Source organism: Microtus oregoni, unplaced genomic scaffold (assembly GCF_018167655.1).
Source record: "Microtus oregoni isolate MIOR12 unplaced genomic scaffold, Mior012 000049F_ref0000343, whole genome shotgun sequence".
Classification (NCBI taxonomy): Eukaryota; Metazoa; Chordata; class Mammalia; order Rodentia; family Cricetidae; genus Microtus; species Microtus oregoni.
Window position 1 is genome coordinate 294,312 of NW_024543223.1, and position 18,708 is coordinate 313,019.

At 47.6% G+C, this 18,708-nt stretch overlaps 2 protein-coding genes across 3 annotated transcripts in view; one reads left to right on the plus strand and one right to left on the minus strand.

Annotated features, from left to right (window-relative positions):
• Window positions 1-377: 377 nt before the first annotated feature.
• Window positions 378-11,735, minus strand: CUNH22orf31 (chromosome unknown C22orf31 homolog). Its single transcript, XM_041636275.1, is given in 9 exon segments — window positions 378-487; window positions 490-537; window positions 540-595; window positions 597-707; window positions 1,148-1,220; window positions 2,608-2,679; window positions 2,682-2,829; window positions 11,391-11,497; window positions 11,654-11,735. Coding segments are annotated over 9 exon segments (807 nt in total).
• A 2,347-nt stretch (window positions 11,736-14,082) lies between these two features.
• Kremen1 (kringle containing transmembrane protein 1) overlaps window positions 14,083-18,708 on the plus strand; it is a 68,088-nt gene continuing 63,462 nt past the window's right edge. For both annotated transcript variants that reach the window (XM_041636403.1, XM_041636404.1), the window contains exon 1: window positions 14,083-14,259. In XM_041636403.1, coding sequence (XP_041492337.1) covers window positions 14,169-14,259 — 91 coding nt within the window. In that variant the 5' untranslated portion in view covers window positions 14,083-14,168. The remainder of the gene's footprint in view (window positions 14,260-18,708) is intronic.

Below are 18,708 nucleotides of genomic sequence, written 5' to 3' on the forward strand. Positions count from 1 at the left end.
GCCTTGCCCTACCCCATATCCTCACCCCCCACACCACCACCCCAAAAACCCAGCTGGGCATGGTGGCTTACAACTTTAATTCTTGTGCTTGGGAGACAAAAGCAGGTGGATTTCTGAGTATAAGGCCAGCCTGATATACATAGTGAGTTCTAGAACAGGTCTATGTAGAGAGAGTCTATCTCCAAATAATAATAATAAAGCCTGGGGACTTCGTCTCTTTTCCCAGGGAGGGTAGTTACTACACCTTGAGATTGGGTGAAGGGTACAGTTTATTTTTCAGACCCACTGCAGAGGACACTTCAATCCTATGAGTTCCCGTTAGTTTTCATCTTAGCTTGGGCCATTCATTCATCAGGGACAGCAGCCATGCTCCCCACTCAGCTCCAGGTTCCTCTCTGCACTCCTGGTGGCAGCTGACTGTGCAGAGCTTCTTGGAGCCTTTGTTTAATGGCTTTACCTAGCTCCAGTCTGTACCTCTTGGGGTTTTAGAAGGATCTCACAACGGGGACTCCACCACAGCATGGTGCAGAGCCTGATGCCATGGTTGATTGGCATGTCCTCCAGCTGCTGCCCCTCTTGGGTTTCAGGAAGCAACCTTCCAGGCTGTCATCCCACTGCCCCTGGACAACACTTGGGTAGCAGCTGCATATTTGGCGTATCTATCCTCAAGATCTTGGCTGACTGTTACTTTTTTTCCTTTGAACTTTCTTTACTCAACGCCAAGAAGAAAGCAGAGACGTCGAAGTTCAAACTTGGGAGCTCAGAATAATCAGGGATTTGTGTCTCAGAATCTTCACTGTGGCAACAACCAGCATGCTCCTAGCACAGTCTAGTTACCAAATACTTTCGCATAAGGCACTGTTTGTCGTCTCTAGAACCCCGTGAAGTCCACTGAGACAGACTGAAAGGTGGGGAAATGAGCACTGGTTTGCCCAAAGCCGCAGAGCTTAAGAAGCTCATAACCACAACTGACATCTATTGCACACTAAGCGGGCTCCTAGTTATTCATTCTTTGCCAAACTGTTCAAAAGGCCTTTGCATCTATTAATTCATTTAGTCTTCATGGAACCCTGTGAGAGAAGGGCCAGTGTCAGTTTATAGGATAAAATCAAGACAATGGTTTGTCAGAGTTGGGATTTGAACATACTCTGAGCTCTGCCGGCCACCATGAAACAACAGAACTGGATTCATCAGGTTAGGCCTCTGGCGAGACAAGTTCTCTGAATGCAATTTCACAGGCTATTGGTACCGTAGGTGTGGATACATGAGTCAGGATTTTCATCGCCTGGATATATAAATCTGTATGGTAAAATCTCTGCCTTGAGCTTTTCCTTCCCCAACCCATCTCATCACCACTGGTCACTGGTTACCTCTCTGGTACGGCCTGCTGGCCCTCTGTGCTCTGGAGTGCCCAGTAGCTGGCCTGCTGGCCTTTCTTGTTCTGTGTCTCTCTGTGCCTGTAACAAGTCAACTCCCAAATAATGACACAGACTTTTTAAAATTATGAACGCTTAGCCTATAACTTAGGCTTGTTCCTAACTAGCTATTCTGATTTAACCCATTTATGTTCATCTACGTCCCATCACATGGCATTACCTCTCTTCCATCTTGCGAATCCCATTCTCTGTGTCTCCTCATGTCTCTACCTTTCTCCTTCCAGAGTCCTCCATGTTCCAGAAGACTTCCCTAACCTCTTCCTGCCTAGCTATTGGCTATTCAGTGCCTTGGCAAAGAGACATCACAGTATAAACAAATATTCCTCAGCAATCCCCTTTAAATAAAAAGGAACGGCTTTAACTCTAACCAAGTAAAGCTATATGTAATAACAATTATCAGGTAAGAATTACATTTACAATATCCAGTCTATCTGTATTTAACGATTTAGAGGAAATATTATCCTATCTTGGTGAGTTAAAAGTTTTCTAACAGCCGGGTGGTGGCGGCGCACGCCTTTAATCCCAGCACTCGGGAGGCAGAGGCAGGCGGATCTCTGTGAGTTCGAGGCCAGCCTGGTCTACAAGAGCTAGTTCCAGGACAGGCTCCAAAGCTACACAGAGAAACCCTGTCTTAAAAAACCAAAAGAGAGAGAAAGAGATACTTGAATCTAATTAATCTCCTTTGTTCAGCATTTTTCCTGACCATTGCCAATAACAACTTGTGACCTCCACCACTCAAAATGATAACAAATGCCAAATGACCAAAACCCACTTACCCCACCTTTTGGGAATGTGGGTGTTTTGTTCTCTAGACTGCTTCCTGCTATCTGGGGGCAACAGCATATTTAGGGGACCCTGAGAAAATTGGGATAATGGTCAAGTCCTGGGAGAGCTGGTTATATCATTTTTTTGTTTAGTCTCTGTGTGATGAAAAAGTGTAGAGCTTATCTGAAGTCCTGGCTGGACAGTCTGTGAGGCTGGACCGTCTCAGCTAGCAGCTTTGAAGTTGTTCTGGATGCGGAATTTTGAGGAGACTGCAACAGAGGCGTTCTGAGAGGCTGGATCATATGGGCTACTTCCTTTTGGAAACAAAAACGTTTAAAGGTAGCATGTGCCGTTCATGGCTTCAGTCCCTTGGAGGATTTTGCTTCTCTGAGTTGAGAAGGCATACTGTGGCATTTACCCTTCCGTTGTCGTCTGAGCACAACTTTGATCAGAGAGAACAAATAGGCAATCTATGGCTCCTTACCACTTCCCAACAAGAGGTGGCACCTGGTGCTGGGGCCCACATGGATGTTGGCAAAGCCACATAGCAGTCCTGAAGCTTGGTGTTTAATGGCATGGGTTGTCCATAGGTAGGGATGCTGGACTCTTGTCTCACATTAATTGGGTGCTAGAAATATAAAGAGGAAGTGGTTTTTGTTGTTAAAGAGAAGTTCCCACACAGAAATTAGAAAGTATGTTAGAAACTAACATCATTTCACATGCTATTCCTTTACCCCTGGTCTTAGCAGTCGTGTTGTTGTGCCTCCTGCTCATCTAGACTCTTTTATACCAAGTAAGGGAAAGATGTGAATTTTAAAAGGTCATGATGATATTTTGGTTCTTAAAGAACAGCATGCCGGGGCAGGAAGCTGGAGTCAGGAAGAGCTTGGTAAGAGCATAAGACAGTTTGCCTACTGGAAAGATAATCCATAGCAAGCAGAAAAGAAAAGCAAGTCCTACAAGATTTCTGCAAAGGCTGTGGTCACAACTCATGCACATTCAAACACAGATGACAGCAAGTAAATCCTGCTGGACCATGAATACACCTTCTAACTTGATAGCAAGAGCCTGGTAAAGCCACCCAATAGGGAAATGCACTTTGGGATCCATAAAGACCAAAACATACTCCCTGGGACTGGCTAAGAGCAAGGGAACAATGGATAGATTCGAGTTACCAATTTAGGGAATAGAGAGCTCAGCAGCAGCCGAGAGCTGACTGCTCTTGCAGAGGACCAGGTTTCCTATCACCTACATGGAGGTTCATAGCCACCTGCAACTCCAGTTCCAGGGGATCCAGTGCCTGTTTCTGGCTTCGTTGGGCTCCTGCATATATGTGGTGCACATATTAGGTTCACACACATAATAAATCTTTTTAAAAGTAATAATTACCTTGCCATATGTCAGTTGCCTTAAATTGTATTTTAGCTACATTAGTAGGGGGAAGAAATGTGTATCCCCCCCATCGTGTGTGTTGTTGTTGTTGTTGCTTTTATATTTCTAGTCTAGTCACCTGTCTTATCTGAGGCAAATCACTGTCTAGATTCTGGCTGGCACACAGCCAGTTTGGAGCCATTCACTGCAGTATTTGTGATGTCACTTTGGTTTGTGATGTGGGTGTGGGCAGGTATTACATAATTAGATTTTATGATCAAATGATGTTAGAAAAAGCTCCGAACTTCTGGAGTCTTCATTTTCCCTTAAAGGCTTGGGAGAAAATCCTGATGTTATTAGGGAGCATGCTTTGTGTAAAAAACCACCAAGCATGCAGACCATATTATGTGGGTGCAGATGTGGAAATACATCCTTATGTGCGCACAAGTGCCCTTCTCCGTGCACATAAAAGAGGGTACTTTAGAAGATCAAAATAGCCGCCAAGGCTAGGGACCAGAAATGAAAGAACTCATCCCTGCAGCCCTGAGCACCTCTCCCTATGTCTCTCGCCCAAGGAGATGACATGGTTTCTGTGGTTTTATTTGACATCACATGGCCAATGCAGTAATTAGAGCTGTTAGCACTGTAAAGTCCTGGAAATGAGAACAAAGACCGCCTCTTCCTGGGAACTCTTGGGCAATGCCTCACTCACCCCTTCTCAGGTGCTGGTCCTGTTGGTGGTTATGATTTTTTTTTTTTCTCATACACAGAACGCCAAAGAAGGCTCCTTCCAGAGTGGGAGGGAAGTGACACTATGGAAAAACAAAGGATGAGTCTGGCAGGGACTCCTGGAATCACCATGTGTTGCCTGTTTGAAATTTCAGCTGTTGTCCCTGGAGAGAATCAAAGCTGGCAGGCCGACCGCAACACAGGCTGCCCTGTGGTAGAGCCACCCCCAGTCCCATGGCATCTGGACCCACAGACACTTGGGAAGACAATGAGACCTATTCAGCAGCAAGCTCTGGCTTCACCTCCCAAGAGGTGGGTCAGTTTTAGAGCAGGCCATTGGAAAAGGTTTGTCTTTGGGAAGGGTTTGCAAATATCTAAAACCAGACAAGCAAACATCCTTCCAAACCCGTGAATCCTAGAGAGATGGCACCACGCTGGTAGGTCTCCAGACTGTTACCATCTACGTTCAGCTCTGCTTGGTAGAGACTAGTCAGCGACAGGAAGCCATTGTGAGAATCATTCTGTTTTCCTTCCCTTCCCCAACTCCCCTCCCCTGCCCCAAGTCTCCTTGTGTAATGCTACCTAGACTGGGATCTGCAACTCATGATCCTCCTGCCTCAGCCTCCTAAGTACTGGGATTATAGGCATTTGCCACCATGCCTAGCATTCTTCCCCATCACAAGTTTAGTTTTCTCACTTCCAAGGTTGTCCACCATGTTTACTGTATTAGTTTTGCCATTCAGTGATGGAGAGTCACAGCTTGGCTTCTGAGAAGCACTGGGAGCCTTCTGGCACATAGCCATTCACATGAGTGTCTCAAAACAACTCCCTCCTCCCCAATGCCGGCCATTTGAACCTTGGGCCTTAAACATGCTAGAAACACACTCTATCAAACATGCTAGAGACACTCTATATCACTGACCCCTATCCCCAGCCCCCCTCTTCATTTTTTATATTATTTTTAAAGATTTATTTTACTATTTGTGTGTGTGCAAGTGGCCATGAAGGCCAGAGGAAGATGCCAGAGCCCTTACAGGCAGCTGTGAGCCACCATGTGGATGCAGGTGCTGGGAACCAAACTCAGGCATTCTCAAGTGTGTGGCCATTGCTCCAGCCCGGCACTCGTCCACTTTGACTCAGCATGGCTCACTTTCAGTTGACCGTACCCTAAAGGTACACCTCATTCTTAACCCAACCCTTAGTAACTTCACTTGTGCTATTTCTTCTGCATCAGTAAAATTAGTATTTATTGAATACTTCATGAAGGCCAGCTGCTGTTCAGGCTCGTGTCATGAAATGCTACCCACAGCCACGTGGATATGGGTGCTGCTACCACCCTTACTTTACACATGAAGAAATTGAGTCACAAGTTGCTCAAAAACAATGCCCCAGGCCCTATGGCCAGTAGACCTAGCCACAATCTGCATAGCCCTTGCTCTGGGCCACTCACAGTGTCACAGGGACTCTGCCTTTTCTCTGGCTGGTCTATCCAGCCACTGCCCCTGAGCTCAGGTCTAGTCCTGTCTAGTCACAAGAGTTTCTCTAGGCTCAGAAATTGTTCTGATCTAAGTTGGTACTCCCAATCCATAACTCAGCAGACAAACGAATGCATAGCTCTGAACTGGAATGTTCTTCTCCATGAGACAGGAATAGTAACAGCATCTCCAAAAGGTTCACCATGAGAACAAGCAATGCAGAGGGAGTTCCTGGAACGGTTGCCCACATAGCCGAATATGTGATAACCTTGCACTAGGATTCTGAAGGAAGAAGCATGGCACTTTGTCTTCCGGTGATACATATTGAATTGAGAGATATGATATATCTACAGATAGTAGCCAGCAAGAGGGCTCAGCCATAGCTCAGCAGTAAAGAGTACTTCCTGTTCTCCCAGGGAACTCAAGTTCAGTTCTCAGAAGCTCACAAACACCTATAACTCTGTGGAATCTAATGCTTTCCTGCATCCTCCATGGACACCACACACATGGCATGCATTCATAGAAACACATGTATACATAAATATAAATCTATTTTTTTTTGAGACAAGGTCTCACCATGTAGCCTTGACTATCCTAGAACTCACTATGTAGACCAGGCTGGCCTCAAACTCACAGAAATCTCCCTGCCTCTGCCTCACAAGTGCTGGGATTAAAGTCATGTGACACTACACTCAGCTTTAAATAAATCACGTTAAAGAGAAAGTAGATAATGAGGGTCAGAAAGATGGTTCAATGAATAGATGCTTGCTGCATGGCTGAAGGTGCAATCCTGCTGCCCGCCCGGCTGTGCGGACCTGCTGCCCTGACAGTGCAATCCTGCTGCCTGCCCGACGGTGCAATCCTGCTGCCTTGAGTTCAATTGCCAGAACCCACATAAAAGTGGAAAGAGAGAACCAACTCCACAATGCTGTCCTCAGATCCCTACATGTGTGCCACGGCACATACAACATACTTATATCCCATCCATACATACATACACACACATGACAACAGCAATAATAATAAAGTCTATTTCAAAGCAGATAGTAGGGCTCCTGAGATGACTCAGCAGGCAAGAGTGCTTGCCACTGTGCCTGGTGACCTGAGTTTGACCTCCAGTGGAAAGAGAAAACCCACATCTGCAAGCTGGCCTCTGACCTCCATACACCTGCTGACACACAATAAATATTTCTTAAATGCTTAAAAAGAAAGTAGATAATGCTTTTATTAATGTTCCATTGTGACTAGTCATTGCTGCCCATAGTCTTAGGTGGCATGATCCAACCTTTGGTATGATCCTCGTCTCAGGGTTTTGTATGAATCAGGCTGGCTTATAAAGCCAAACAATGGGCTCTCTCAGGTAGAAAAGGGGTTTCTGACGCAGCTTGGCTATTAATGCATCCCTCATCTCACCTCCTCTCTCTCTCTCCCTCCCTCCCTCTTCTCACCTCCCTTCCCTCCCTCCGTCCCTCCGTCCCTCCCTCCGATAGCTAGGTAAGTGCTTGGCCACTGAGCTCTGCCCCCAGCTCCACAGCATAGACTGGTCATTAGCTTGTGATTCACCTGCCTGTGGAATTTTCTGGAACACTGCATCTTTGGAAAGTTCTTTGCTAGATGGCACGGGAAAGAGGCAACTGTGGCCACAGTAAGGAAAGTGGTTAGGCTCCTCAGAGGGTCTTCCCTCAGAGATTGTTAGACTCCTTAAGTCAGGCTCCAAATACTATTTGGCCCAGGTTCCTGAACCCGCAGTGAGGGTTTTGGTCCTTGGTATCATCATTTGATCTGGGCGGTGAGATCAATTTCATGGCAGTACCACCCTGAGCACATATGGTTTGACCAATAGGAATCTGAGTTAGGCCTGGTTAGTGCTTGGGTAGGAGTGCTTGGGGTTAAGAGAGGAGGGTGTCCCTATCGCCTTGATCCTGTGCGTCCTGCTCTACGGACCTTTTTTATGGTATTCTGCTGAGCTTGGTCTCCTTGCTCCCCACATGTTTGAGCTGAGCTCCTTGACATATGCGAGCCCATGCTTCTATTTGGAAACACATCTGTCCTTCTCTGATACTCAGCCAAGCTTTCTTCCTAGTATTTTTAGCTCCTGTAATCTTTCTTTCTTCTCTTTAGTTTTTCTCAGCTCTTATTTTCTCTCTGGAAGACCAGCTAATCAAGAAGAGCTGAGCCTGCTTTTAGGAGTCTTGTCTTCTCCCTTTATGGCTCCACCCTTCGAGCTCCAGTGGCATTCCCCCTTGTCCTGGCACACACGCAGCAAGCTCCCACACCCATAGGGGGACACAGCTGAGGTCCATGGTGCAAAAGGACAGAAAACCTTGGGAGAGAATGTGGAGAGTACTGCACTGTGATACCGTGGCCTAGAGACTGCGCTGAATGTCACCAGTCACAGGCCTTGCCCCAGAAATGGTGACTGGTGCTCTCTTCACCTTCGGGCCAGTTGCCACCTGACTTTAAACTCAAGATGACTCCATTTCATATTTTCCCCCAAACATACCCACACATTGTGCTTTGTACCAGGACAAGATTCTTTCTTTTCCCATACTCCATCAGAACAGTGGATTTCTGACTCTCTTGAATTTCCTATCACTAGATTCTTGAGCTAGAAACCTGGGGAGGCAGGCTCAGTAAACAACACAGTGCTGAGCCAGGCATAACTCCAGAGAACAATCCGATGTTTGTTTGAAATGTTGGGAACGGATGGGTATGGGTAGTTGTTCAGTGGGGGAAGCCCATGTGCTTGATCTAGACAGACAGACAGAAAGACAGAGACAAAATTATTTTGTTCATCCTGGAGTTTTGGTGAGACTGTACTTTGCATCCAAGGCTGGCCTTCCACTGCCTTACCTGTTCCAAAATGCTGAGATTACAGGTGTATGGACACCCAGTTTAGTCAGTGCCGTGTATGAAACCCACAACTTCATGCATGCAAGACAAGCACTCTACTTAACCTATATTCCCAGTCTCTTTGTGTGTGTGTGTGTGTGTGTGTGTGTATTTAAAATTACATTATTCACTTAGTGTGTCTTTCTATGTGTGTGTGCCCGTGTACTTGAAGGCTTGAGTTTGGAGGTCAGATGGCAATTTACGGGAATCAGTTCTCTCTTTCTGCTATGTGAGTCCCAGTGATCAGGTCACTAGCCTTGGTGGCATGGGTCTTGCTCTGCTGAAGCATCTCATTGGTTCTCAGGGCCCTCCTTCTTGACACTTGGGGGAGGGTTCTGTGGATATGATCTTATGATCATACACACTGCAAGGCACAGGAATTTTTTTAAGACAGTGTCTCACTCTGTAGCCCTGGATAGCATGGAGCTTCCTGTGTTTGGACGTGCTGGCTTCAAACTCACAGAGACCTTCCTTCCTTTGCCTCTAAAGTGCTGGGCTTAAAGGTGTGTACCACTTCGCCTGGCAAGTAAAATCTCTAGATGTTTGGCCCATACACCCTTGTGTTGTGGCTGTCTGCAACATGACAGTGTCTGAGCAAAATCATTCCAATTTTAAATGCCAGACTGAGCCAAACCCCACCAGCTTAGGTAGGCCTCCCAGGAAGAGGAAAGGACTTGACTGGAAAGTGTAAACAGGCAAATAGACTCGGATGGCAGCATCTTCCTGAAGGCAAGGGGCTTCCATGAATGTCCTCATTCTTTCCATGAAATAAGGCTCCGAAGCTCCCAGGCATGCAAAGCACGGAAGCGAGCATCTGGGGCTGCTCCCGTCGGAGGCCAACACCACATAGCTGAGCAAAAGACCTTGAGCCCGTGAGTGCCATGACCTAGACACACTCAGCTGTATTTTTAGCCTCTCGTGGGATGTTTCCATCACCTGTGCTGGGCTTTTAGCTTCAGAGAGAAGGTGGGGGGAGGGAAGGCCAGGGGATGCCTCTGTCTCACCACTGCCCAATGGGCAGGCGCTCACAGGCTGAATTACACACAGGGTCTCACTTTCATGAGTGTGCCTCCTGTGTAGTGACCAAGATCCAAAGGGCTTAGAAAAGCTGCAACTTTTGGGGGAGAGAAGGTGTTCAAGACAGGATTTCTGTGCATAGCTCTACCTGTCCTGGAACTTGCTCTGTAGACCAGGCCAGACTTGAACTCAGAGATCTCCCTGCCTCTGCCTCCAGAGTGCTGGGATTAAAGGTATGCGCTACCACTTCCACCTGGCTCTTTTTTTAATATTTTTTTTTATTTTTTAAAGATTTATTTATGCCGGGTGATGGTGGCGCACGCCTTTAATCCCAGCACTCGGGAGGCAGAGGCAGGCGGATCTCTGTGAGTTCGAGACCAGCCTGGTCTACAGAGCTAGTTCCAGGACAGGCTCCAAAGCCACAGAGAAACCCTGTCTCGAAAAACCAAAAAAAAAAAAAAAAAGATTTATTTATTGGCGCTGGAGAGATGGCTCAGAGGTTAAGAGCACTGACTGTTCTTCCAAAGATCCTGAGTTCAATTCCCAGCAACCACATGGTGGCTCACAACCATCTGTACTGAGATCTGGCGCCCTCTTCTGGCGTGCAGACATCCATGGAGGCAGAATGTTGTATACATAATAAATAAATAAATAAATAAATAAATAAATCTTTTTAAAGAGTCCTAGAACTCTGTCTGTAGACCAGGCTGGCCTCCCGAGGGCTGGGATTAAAGGCATGCACCACCATGCCCAGCTAGAACCCCATATTTCCACTTCCTATTCAGCTGTACAAACTGTAGAGCCCATTCTTATTATACCAGAGCCTAGTGAAAAGTTGTCCTGCAAGGGCAACTTTCTATACAGCCCAGGAGCAGAATCGTCTAAAGCTATTGTCATGAAGCCTGGACACCTTGGGTTGGCCAAAATAACTTTGTTTTTAAGTCTCCTGTGTGTTCCCTTCCTATTTTCTCCTCTGACACCCAAAGGAGATACAGAGGCTAGTGAACTGTAGGGAATTTAAATTGCAGAGTACTGTCCTGCTGAGCTTCTCCCCAGCGTCCCTGTTGTTTTGGGTGCAAAACATCCTCATGTTTTGGATGGGACCCAAAGACTCAAGTTAGGCTACTGCTTGCTCTCTCTCTCTCTCTCTCTCTCTCTCTCTCTCTCTCTCTCTGTCTCTCTCTCTGTCTCTCTCTCTCTCTCTCTCCCGACAGATGTGAGCCTGCCTTCCTTCAACAAATATTTAGGGTTGGGGTTGTAGATGTGACTCAGAGTGCTGGCCTAACATGCACCGAGCATCGTTAAGCTGGTTTCTCTACAGTGCTCTGGGGTGTCTTAGACACACACACACACCCTGAACTTGGGCTGCCCTATCAGGGACTATGTCCTCAGCACTTCCCATGTTCCTAACTATGCATCTTTGTTTTGAGACTGTGTCGTGTAGCCCAGACTGGCCTTGCTCTTGTGTATCTGATGATGACCTTGGACTCTCTTGTTTCTCCCGCCTCTACCTCCCAAAAGCTGAGGTGACAGGCATGTGTGTGCCGGCCACCTTGCTTATCTGGTACTGGGGGTTGAACTCGGGACTTTTGGCGCACTGGGTGAACACTCTGCTGAGCTACATTCCCACCCCATTACTGATTATTTCTTGAGGACGGGGTGGGGGAGCAGGTTCACCTCTACCTAGAGTCTGCACCAATGTTACCTGTTCATTTTCTCCCCTTTGAAGGTGATTCAAGTCAGGGGTACAGAGGCCTGGGGTCTTGCGGGAGGAGCAAAAAGGCTGGTGTTGCGTTGTTTTTCCTGAGGAGGCTGAACAAACACCCAATAGCTCTAAATTTAGCACCGACAGTAGACAACGGAGACTCCACCCAAGCCCAGTTTTGTGAACCAATAAATGTATTTGGCTTTCCCACAGGAACTTAAGTGACTCAAAGGCAGGCATCCCACCAAAAAGCCCTATCCTACCTTGGGTAACAACCTCCGAGAAACAGCCCTGTGGAGAGCTGCCTTCAGCAGGCCTTCCAAGTCCTGTATGCTCTAGCTGCATCTCCCGAGATCACAAGCACCTGGGACAGAAGTGAGGCTTGGAATCCCAGGGTAGGATGCTGTGACAGGCCCTTCCTCTAGAGACGGTGTTAGCAGTCCTCCGCGGTTATCACATACTAAGTGATAATTTTACCGCCCTCGTTCCAACTGTGGGCAGAAACTCTACTTAGTAATGGCCAATACTCATGGTTCATGTCAGGCCCTGAGTAAAAAAATTATACAACAGCCCCACGTGTGGAACATGGAAGCTGTGTTCTCACTAGCAGGTGGAGGGTGTGCCCACTGGGTAGTGGGGGCGTCCACTCAGGAGCACCGAAGGTTCTTGAATTCAGGGACTACAGGGAAAACAAACAATTGAACAAGATTCTTCTTGCCACAGCTCTGGATGGTGTGGGTGGAGAGGGACAAAAAGGCAGGCGCCTCGTGGGAGGTAGCTACGCCCTTGGGGCCCCTGCTCTGGAAGCTACCTCGCGATTGTGGCCAGGCAGGGGGAAAGCAAGCACAGCAAGAGGGCGAGGGGCACAGGAATGGGTGTACCCCATGCAGACCAGGGAATCTCGCAGGGCTACGACGGCCCAGCCCTGCTCCGGGCTCAGCGAGTTGGCACAGGAGGGCAGATGATCCTGCCGCCCATCAGGGCGCAGGCCCACACTTGCCTGTCCAGGACCAAGGACTTGAAAGCTCCCGGTGCGAGGCCCGGACCTGTCCCGCCATGCGTCACCGTGGCGTTTTAGGAGAGGGCAATAGGAAAATCCCTGCTGCCTGGGGGTGTGAGGAGGAGGAAGGAGATTCGAAACATGGGGCGGGTGGGGGAGAGAAGGGTGAGGGGAAAAGGTCCTGCCTCGCAGAGGCCAAGTTTAAGCCACCAGCTTTCGGGAGCCCCAGTCTCCGGTGTGCAGTAGACACAGCGCCTGTCCATCGAGTTGAGCATTTTAGTTGCTTCTATCTCTTTGAATCTTGAGGTCTTCCATTGTCCCTGTTTTGCTGATGGTTGAGCAAATACAATATATAAATAGTGTCACTCATTTTATGATAATCAAAAATAATTTAACGGGGAGTGGGGGCACACACCTTTAATCCATCACTTAGAAAGCGTAGGCAGAAAGATCTCTGTGAGTTCGAGGCCAGTCTGATCTACATAGTTCCAAGTCAGCCAGGACTGCATAGTGAGAACCTGACTCAAAATAATGATAAATAATAATAATAAGAAGAAACTGGTACAATGGCTCAGCAGTTAAAGGCACTTGTTATCAAACCTGACGGCCTAAGTTCGATTCCCAGAACTCACATGGCACAAGGAGAACGGACTCCCTCAAGTGGTTCTCTGACCTCACGCACGCACTCCCCCCCCCACATACATAGACAAAATAATGTATGTATATTTTACCCCTCTGTGTAACAGCTCTGACTGTCCTGGAATTCGCTTTGTAGACCAGGCTGGTCTCTAATTTACAGAGATCCACCTGCCTCTGTCTCCTGAGTGCTGGGATTAAAGGCATGCGCCACCACTGCCCGGCAATAAATAAAATATTTTTTTTATTTTCTATTTTTTTTCTTATTTTTTTTAAATTTTTTAATTTTTAAAAACAAGTTTCCACCTCCTCCCAGCCTCCCATTTCCCTCCCCCTCCTCCCACCCTACGCCCCCAATAAAATATTTTTTTAAAGAGCAATAAGTTGCCCTAGTTGACACAGGATGCGATAGGATTCTATACAGGGCTCGGTATGCTGTCGCTCTGATAGCTGCAGGACTTCTCCAGGAGAAAGAACTCCACACTTTTTGAGCTCCTGCTGTGCTAGTGCGTTCTTTCTAGGCCACATCTCATTTTGTACAACCGCCTTGGGGAGCAGATGGTGTCGACGCTCCACTTAGCAGAAGGCAGCCCCGTTTGCTTTAAACTTGTACAAGAGCTTACCAGTGACCAAGTGGGATACGAGCCGAGGGGGTCTGACAAGCCTTGGCTAACCACTACCATGAGCCTAGCAAGAGAAGGCTGTATGTTTACTACTGCTGTGGTGGAGCCCGCGCGTGGGTCACGACCCAGGTGAGGGTGGAGCTGGGGTCATTGGGCGCCCGGCCTGTCACCCCCGCCAACCCTCAGCGTGGGGACACCCTCACCTGTAGACGCCTCACCTCCAGTGGCCTCGCCTAGCGGCCCCTGGGGGCGGGGTCAGGAAAGGCGGGGGCGGGCTCGGGGGCGTGAGTGGCAGGCGGCGGGGCAGGGCGAGCATGCGCAGTCGGCCCCGTTCTGAAGCCTTGCCGGCAGCCGGCAGCCGGGGCGGTGCTGAGGAGGGCGGGCCGGGGCGGGCCGGGGCGGGCCGGCCGGGTGGGGCGGGGCGACGCTGAGCTCCGTCTTGCTCCCATGGCCGTCCCCGGCTCCCGGTGCTGCCCCCTCTGCCCCGGGCCGCGCCCGGGGGTCCCGCACTGACGGCCCATGGCGCCGCCCGCCGCCCGCCTCGCGCTGCTCTCCGCCGCTGCGCTCACTCTGGCGGCCCGGCCTGCGCCCGGCCCCCGCCCCGGCCCCGGTGAGTGAGACCCCGGCCCTCCCCTCCCCACGCCCGGCTCTCTTTCCCTCGCGCGTGGACCCCGGCGAACGCGATGCCTGGGCTTCTGTCCCGGAACGCGGCGTGGATGCGCCTGCCCCGTTACCAGGACTCTGCCCCGCGCGCCGGCTTCGAACTTTCCGAGACTCAGCTCACTGCTTGCGGGAGAGAAGGGATGCGTGACGGCTAAGGTCGCCCGTACCAGTGCGGGCTACGCCGAGTACGGCGTCCTGCTTCCCAGGCCGAGTCCCCCGCGTGGTCCGCCCGAGGTGGTGTCCTCAGCCAGGATAGAAGCTGGGCTCTGCTCAGTTTCCCCACGCCCTTCCTTGCCTCAGAATCCCTTCCCGTGGAAGAACAGGCATGAAGATGTTGTCCGGCCCAGTTCAGTTTCTTTGCGGGTTGTTGGGTGCTGAGCATATACTGGTGAACCTGCCGCTGGGGTCTCCACCCTAAGTTGCAGATTGGGATGTTGCAAAGACAGGGTTTTGCTGATGAAAGAAAACTCTGGAGTTGCTTTGTTTTCTTGCCAGCTTGGATTAGAGAAAAGGCTGAGACTTATTTTCTGTGTGATTTTAAGACAAACTTTGAGCTCCGTGAACCTCGGTTAGTAGATCTGTAAAAGGGAGGACGATGATAACTCACTCCCGTGCCGAGTGTTAGTGATATACTGTAGGCAACATGCATAGAGTGTACCACCATGTACAAACGGCCATTAGTAAATACTTAAAATATTTTTTATAGTCTTTTCCAGTTCACTAAAGACTAGATACCTGGTTTACCCTGGGAATCCTGGCAAAAGGCAAAGGTGGGCTTTGGAACTGCAGAATGAACGGTTCTCAACACTCCAAAACTGAGGCTCGGTACAAGTGGTTTCTAGGTGATTGGTGCCTTCTATGGGACTTCTATAATTTGCCCACTTCTGCTGTTGTATGTGAGCAAGGAGGGAGGGACGTTCCTAGAGCTAGGACGTGTCAACATAACTGTAACCTAGTAACCCCTTAGCTCCACTTTGTCATCGATGTGTTCGGAATTTAGTGTACTCTGTGGAGAGAGAGGTGCGGGCAGAAATAGGCTGGTTTCTGCTGTGGAAAGGGCACAGTAATATAGCTCTGAAAAGCGTCGTGAGCCTGTTCTGCCAGTGCTTGCTGGAGGTGGCATGTACTAGGCACCTTTGCCTTGTTATGTCAGATGCAGCTCTTGGGTAAGTCGGGATGCTTTTGTTTAGGAGTCTTGGGTATGGACAAATGCATGGCTGTTGTGCTTTAGAATCTCATCAGCCTGCTTTCTTAGCATTCTGCTACATTAGTGCTTTGGTGACATTTCCCCTCTGGTTCCAGAAGCAGTTTCAGAGACACACCACATGGTTTTAGGCATCACATACTGTCAAGAGCCTAGCCACTAGTTTGTTAAATCCTTTCCAATTAAAAAAAAAGTTGTATACTGAGAATATGCCAAACTTACCATTTCATATTTTGTGATACTATAATTTTCTCTAAAATTTTGTGGATGGAAAAAATTATTCCAATACTTATATTCTGCACAACTTTGTAATATTTAAATTACTGGTGGTTTGCATTTTTGAATGCTGACTTTATGAAAACAGTTAGCTCATTCCCCTTCTGTGTTATTCTAATTATAGTGTGTAGTCAACCCCAAATGATTCCCCGTCTCTCCATTCTTCTTCTGACGTGCTTTCTCTTCTTTCACAGCTGATAAGAAGGAAGACGGAGGTTTAGTCGCCGAGTCTTTTCTAGCCTCTCACCATACTCACCTACCTTCTCGTCTGGAATTTGTTGTTTAAGATAGCAGTGAGCCCTTTTATAAATCTTATGTTGTTGTTTTGTGTTTTTGAGACAGAGTTTCTTTATGTAGTCTTGGTTGTCCTGGAACTCTTATCTGTGGACCAGGTTGGCCTCAAACTTTAAGATCCGCCTCCTCTGCCTCCCGAGTCTAGGATTAAAGGTGTGCACCACAATGCCCAGCTTTCATTTTATAAATCTTAAAGCAAGAAAGTATTGCATTTGGGCTCACTGCTAACAAATGCAAGTTGGTGCGTTCAATACAGCTATTAATGTGCTCAGAGTTTAGTATAGATAGACCAAAAGCAAAATGATTAAGACAAATTTATAGCTTCATAATATCAAAATTGGGGATTTTTGGCAGTAGGCAGTAAACCATCTTTAGTTTAGAATCTAAAATCTTTAAAGTGTTTTTTTATTGGTGCTTATGAGCATGGGGGTATAATGTCTTGAATATGGAGGTCAGAGCACTTTTGGGAGCCAATTTTCTTTGTCTATTCTGTGGGTCCCAGAGATTAAATTCATATTTCCAGGCTTGATTCAAACACCTTTATCTCCTGAGCTGTCTTGATGGCCCCTAGTTTAGAATTTTTGATCTTGGAACTCTCATGAGGCTCTAGACCAAGGCAAAACAGTAAATGATTTAGGCTTTATCGGCCATAGACGGCCACAGTTGCTATCACTTACCTCCAACTCTGGAGGCAAAAGTAGTCAAGACAAAATGAACAAGCATTGCTATTTTTTTTTGTTTTTGTTTTTTTCCAAGACAGGGTCTCACTATATAGCTCTCTCTGTCTCTCGCTCTCGCTCTCTCTCTCTCTCTCTTTCTCTCTCTCTCTTACACACACACACACACACACACACACACACACGGCTGGCTTTGAACTCACAAATATCTACTCTCCCAAAGGCTGAGAGCAAAGGTGTGTACTACCTGAATGCATTACTGTGTTTTAATAAAACTCTTTTGACATTGAAATTTGAATGTTTATATTATTTTTACATGTCTTAATATATTGTCCTTTTGAATTTTTATAATTAAAAGCTTACATAACTAACCATAACTTAGTTTATGGGTCATGATTTGGTCCATAGGCTGTACTTGTTCTAAGTCTTGCACAAGGTCCACGTGAATTGACTTAAGTGTTTACTGATCTGGAAAAAGCAACAAAGAGGGCTGATTTTTGGCCAGTGGATGAACCTTTTACCCTTACTATGAATTAACTTTGACAGACACTTGCGAGTCGGGCACAGTGACATGTGCTGTATTTTGGATGTATGCAGCTATTTGGAGGGCTGAAGTAAGAGAGTAGTTGGAGGCTCGCAGCCTGCCTGTACAATGTAGCAAGGAAGAAATGCTAGCTAAAATGGTAAATTTTGTATTTTACCATGATTTTTAAAAAGATACAACTGGGAAAAGCTTGTATGCATAAATTCCGATCATTAATAAGTGAGAATCCAGTGTAATTCAGTGCACTGCTTAAGGAAATAATTCCTACCTCAGAGCCGCCCCCTAGTTTGTTCACTCAGCAAAACCGGCAGAAAAAAAGTCAGGCAGCAGGTGGCACCAGCCCTGAGACCTAGAGAAACAACCAAGGGGGACAGGGGAGGAAGAGTCCAAACTCCTGGCACTTCCTAAGCTATTGGTTTTTACTGCTACACTTCTGCTGTCCTGTTAAAACAGCAGTGTGCTTTGGATAGCTGGGGTTTTTTGTTTTAATTAAAGAATTTTGAAAAACAAAGTGAAACACTGAAACCTAACAAGCCCCGTGTGTTTGTGCTGCTGGACAGTTCATGGGAAAAGCTCAGGAGACGCCCACAGTTGATGTCTGTAGCTTTTGTCTGAGGTTTTACCTCCTGAATGAGAACAAATATTAGGAATTGTGGTTCCCCAGCACCCCTGTACATGTTTAGAGGTGGGAGCGCTTCCTCCAGCCTCTGCTCCATTTGGCAGATGCATTTCTGACTAGTGCAGGGTGCAGCCTCCACACAGGTAAGAAGGATGACTGACGTTCCTTCTGTGTTCAGTTTGACCTTGACACTTGCTTTAGAACCAGGAGTATTCTTTTAGGTACGGTGGGCACTGAGGTCCAACCATGTTTCTCCCTTTCTTGTCGTCATCAGTGTTCCTCCCAAGATGCGACGTCGTATCCCTAGACCTCATCCTCTTAAGACAGTCTCTATTCAGGCAGAGCAGGGAGAGAAGAGGGGCAGTTGTAGAAATGTTATTCTACACTGTTTGCCTTCTCCTCCAACCTCTTCCTAGGTAAGCACCTCCTTAGGCTGCCCTTGTACCAGCCTGAAAAGGAATGAAGTGGAGGGCACTTTATAAGATGGACATCTTATGGGCAGAGTTGACAGTGTCCCTCTTACTTCTGCAGTTCACCCCTGCGAGGACCAGCTTCCAGATTCTCCCGCCACAGTTTAATCCCTGGCACATAACCAAAGCATTAAACTTTTATTGTTCAATTTACCGCAAGGGCGAGGCCCTGTTCCTAGTGGACTAAGGAGGCTGTGACTGCTTCCAAAACCTGAGTGTCACAGCACATTAGCAACTGCAGACTCTGGGGGCTGCATTTCTTTCTGTTTGCTTAGATTCTTGGTTAGAACCAGAACAGTATACTCACACTCA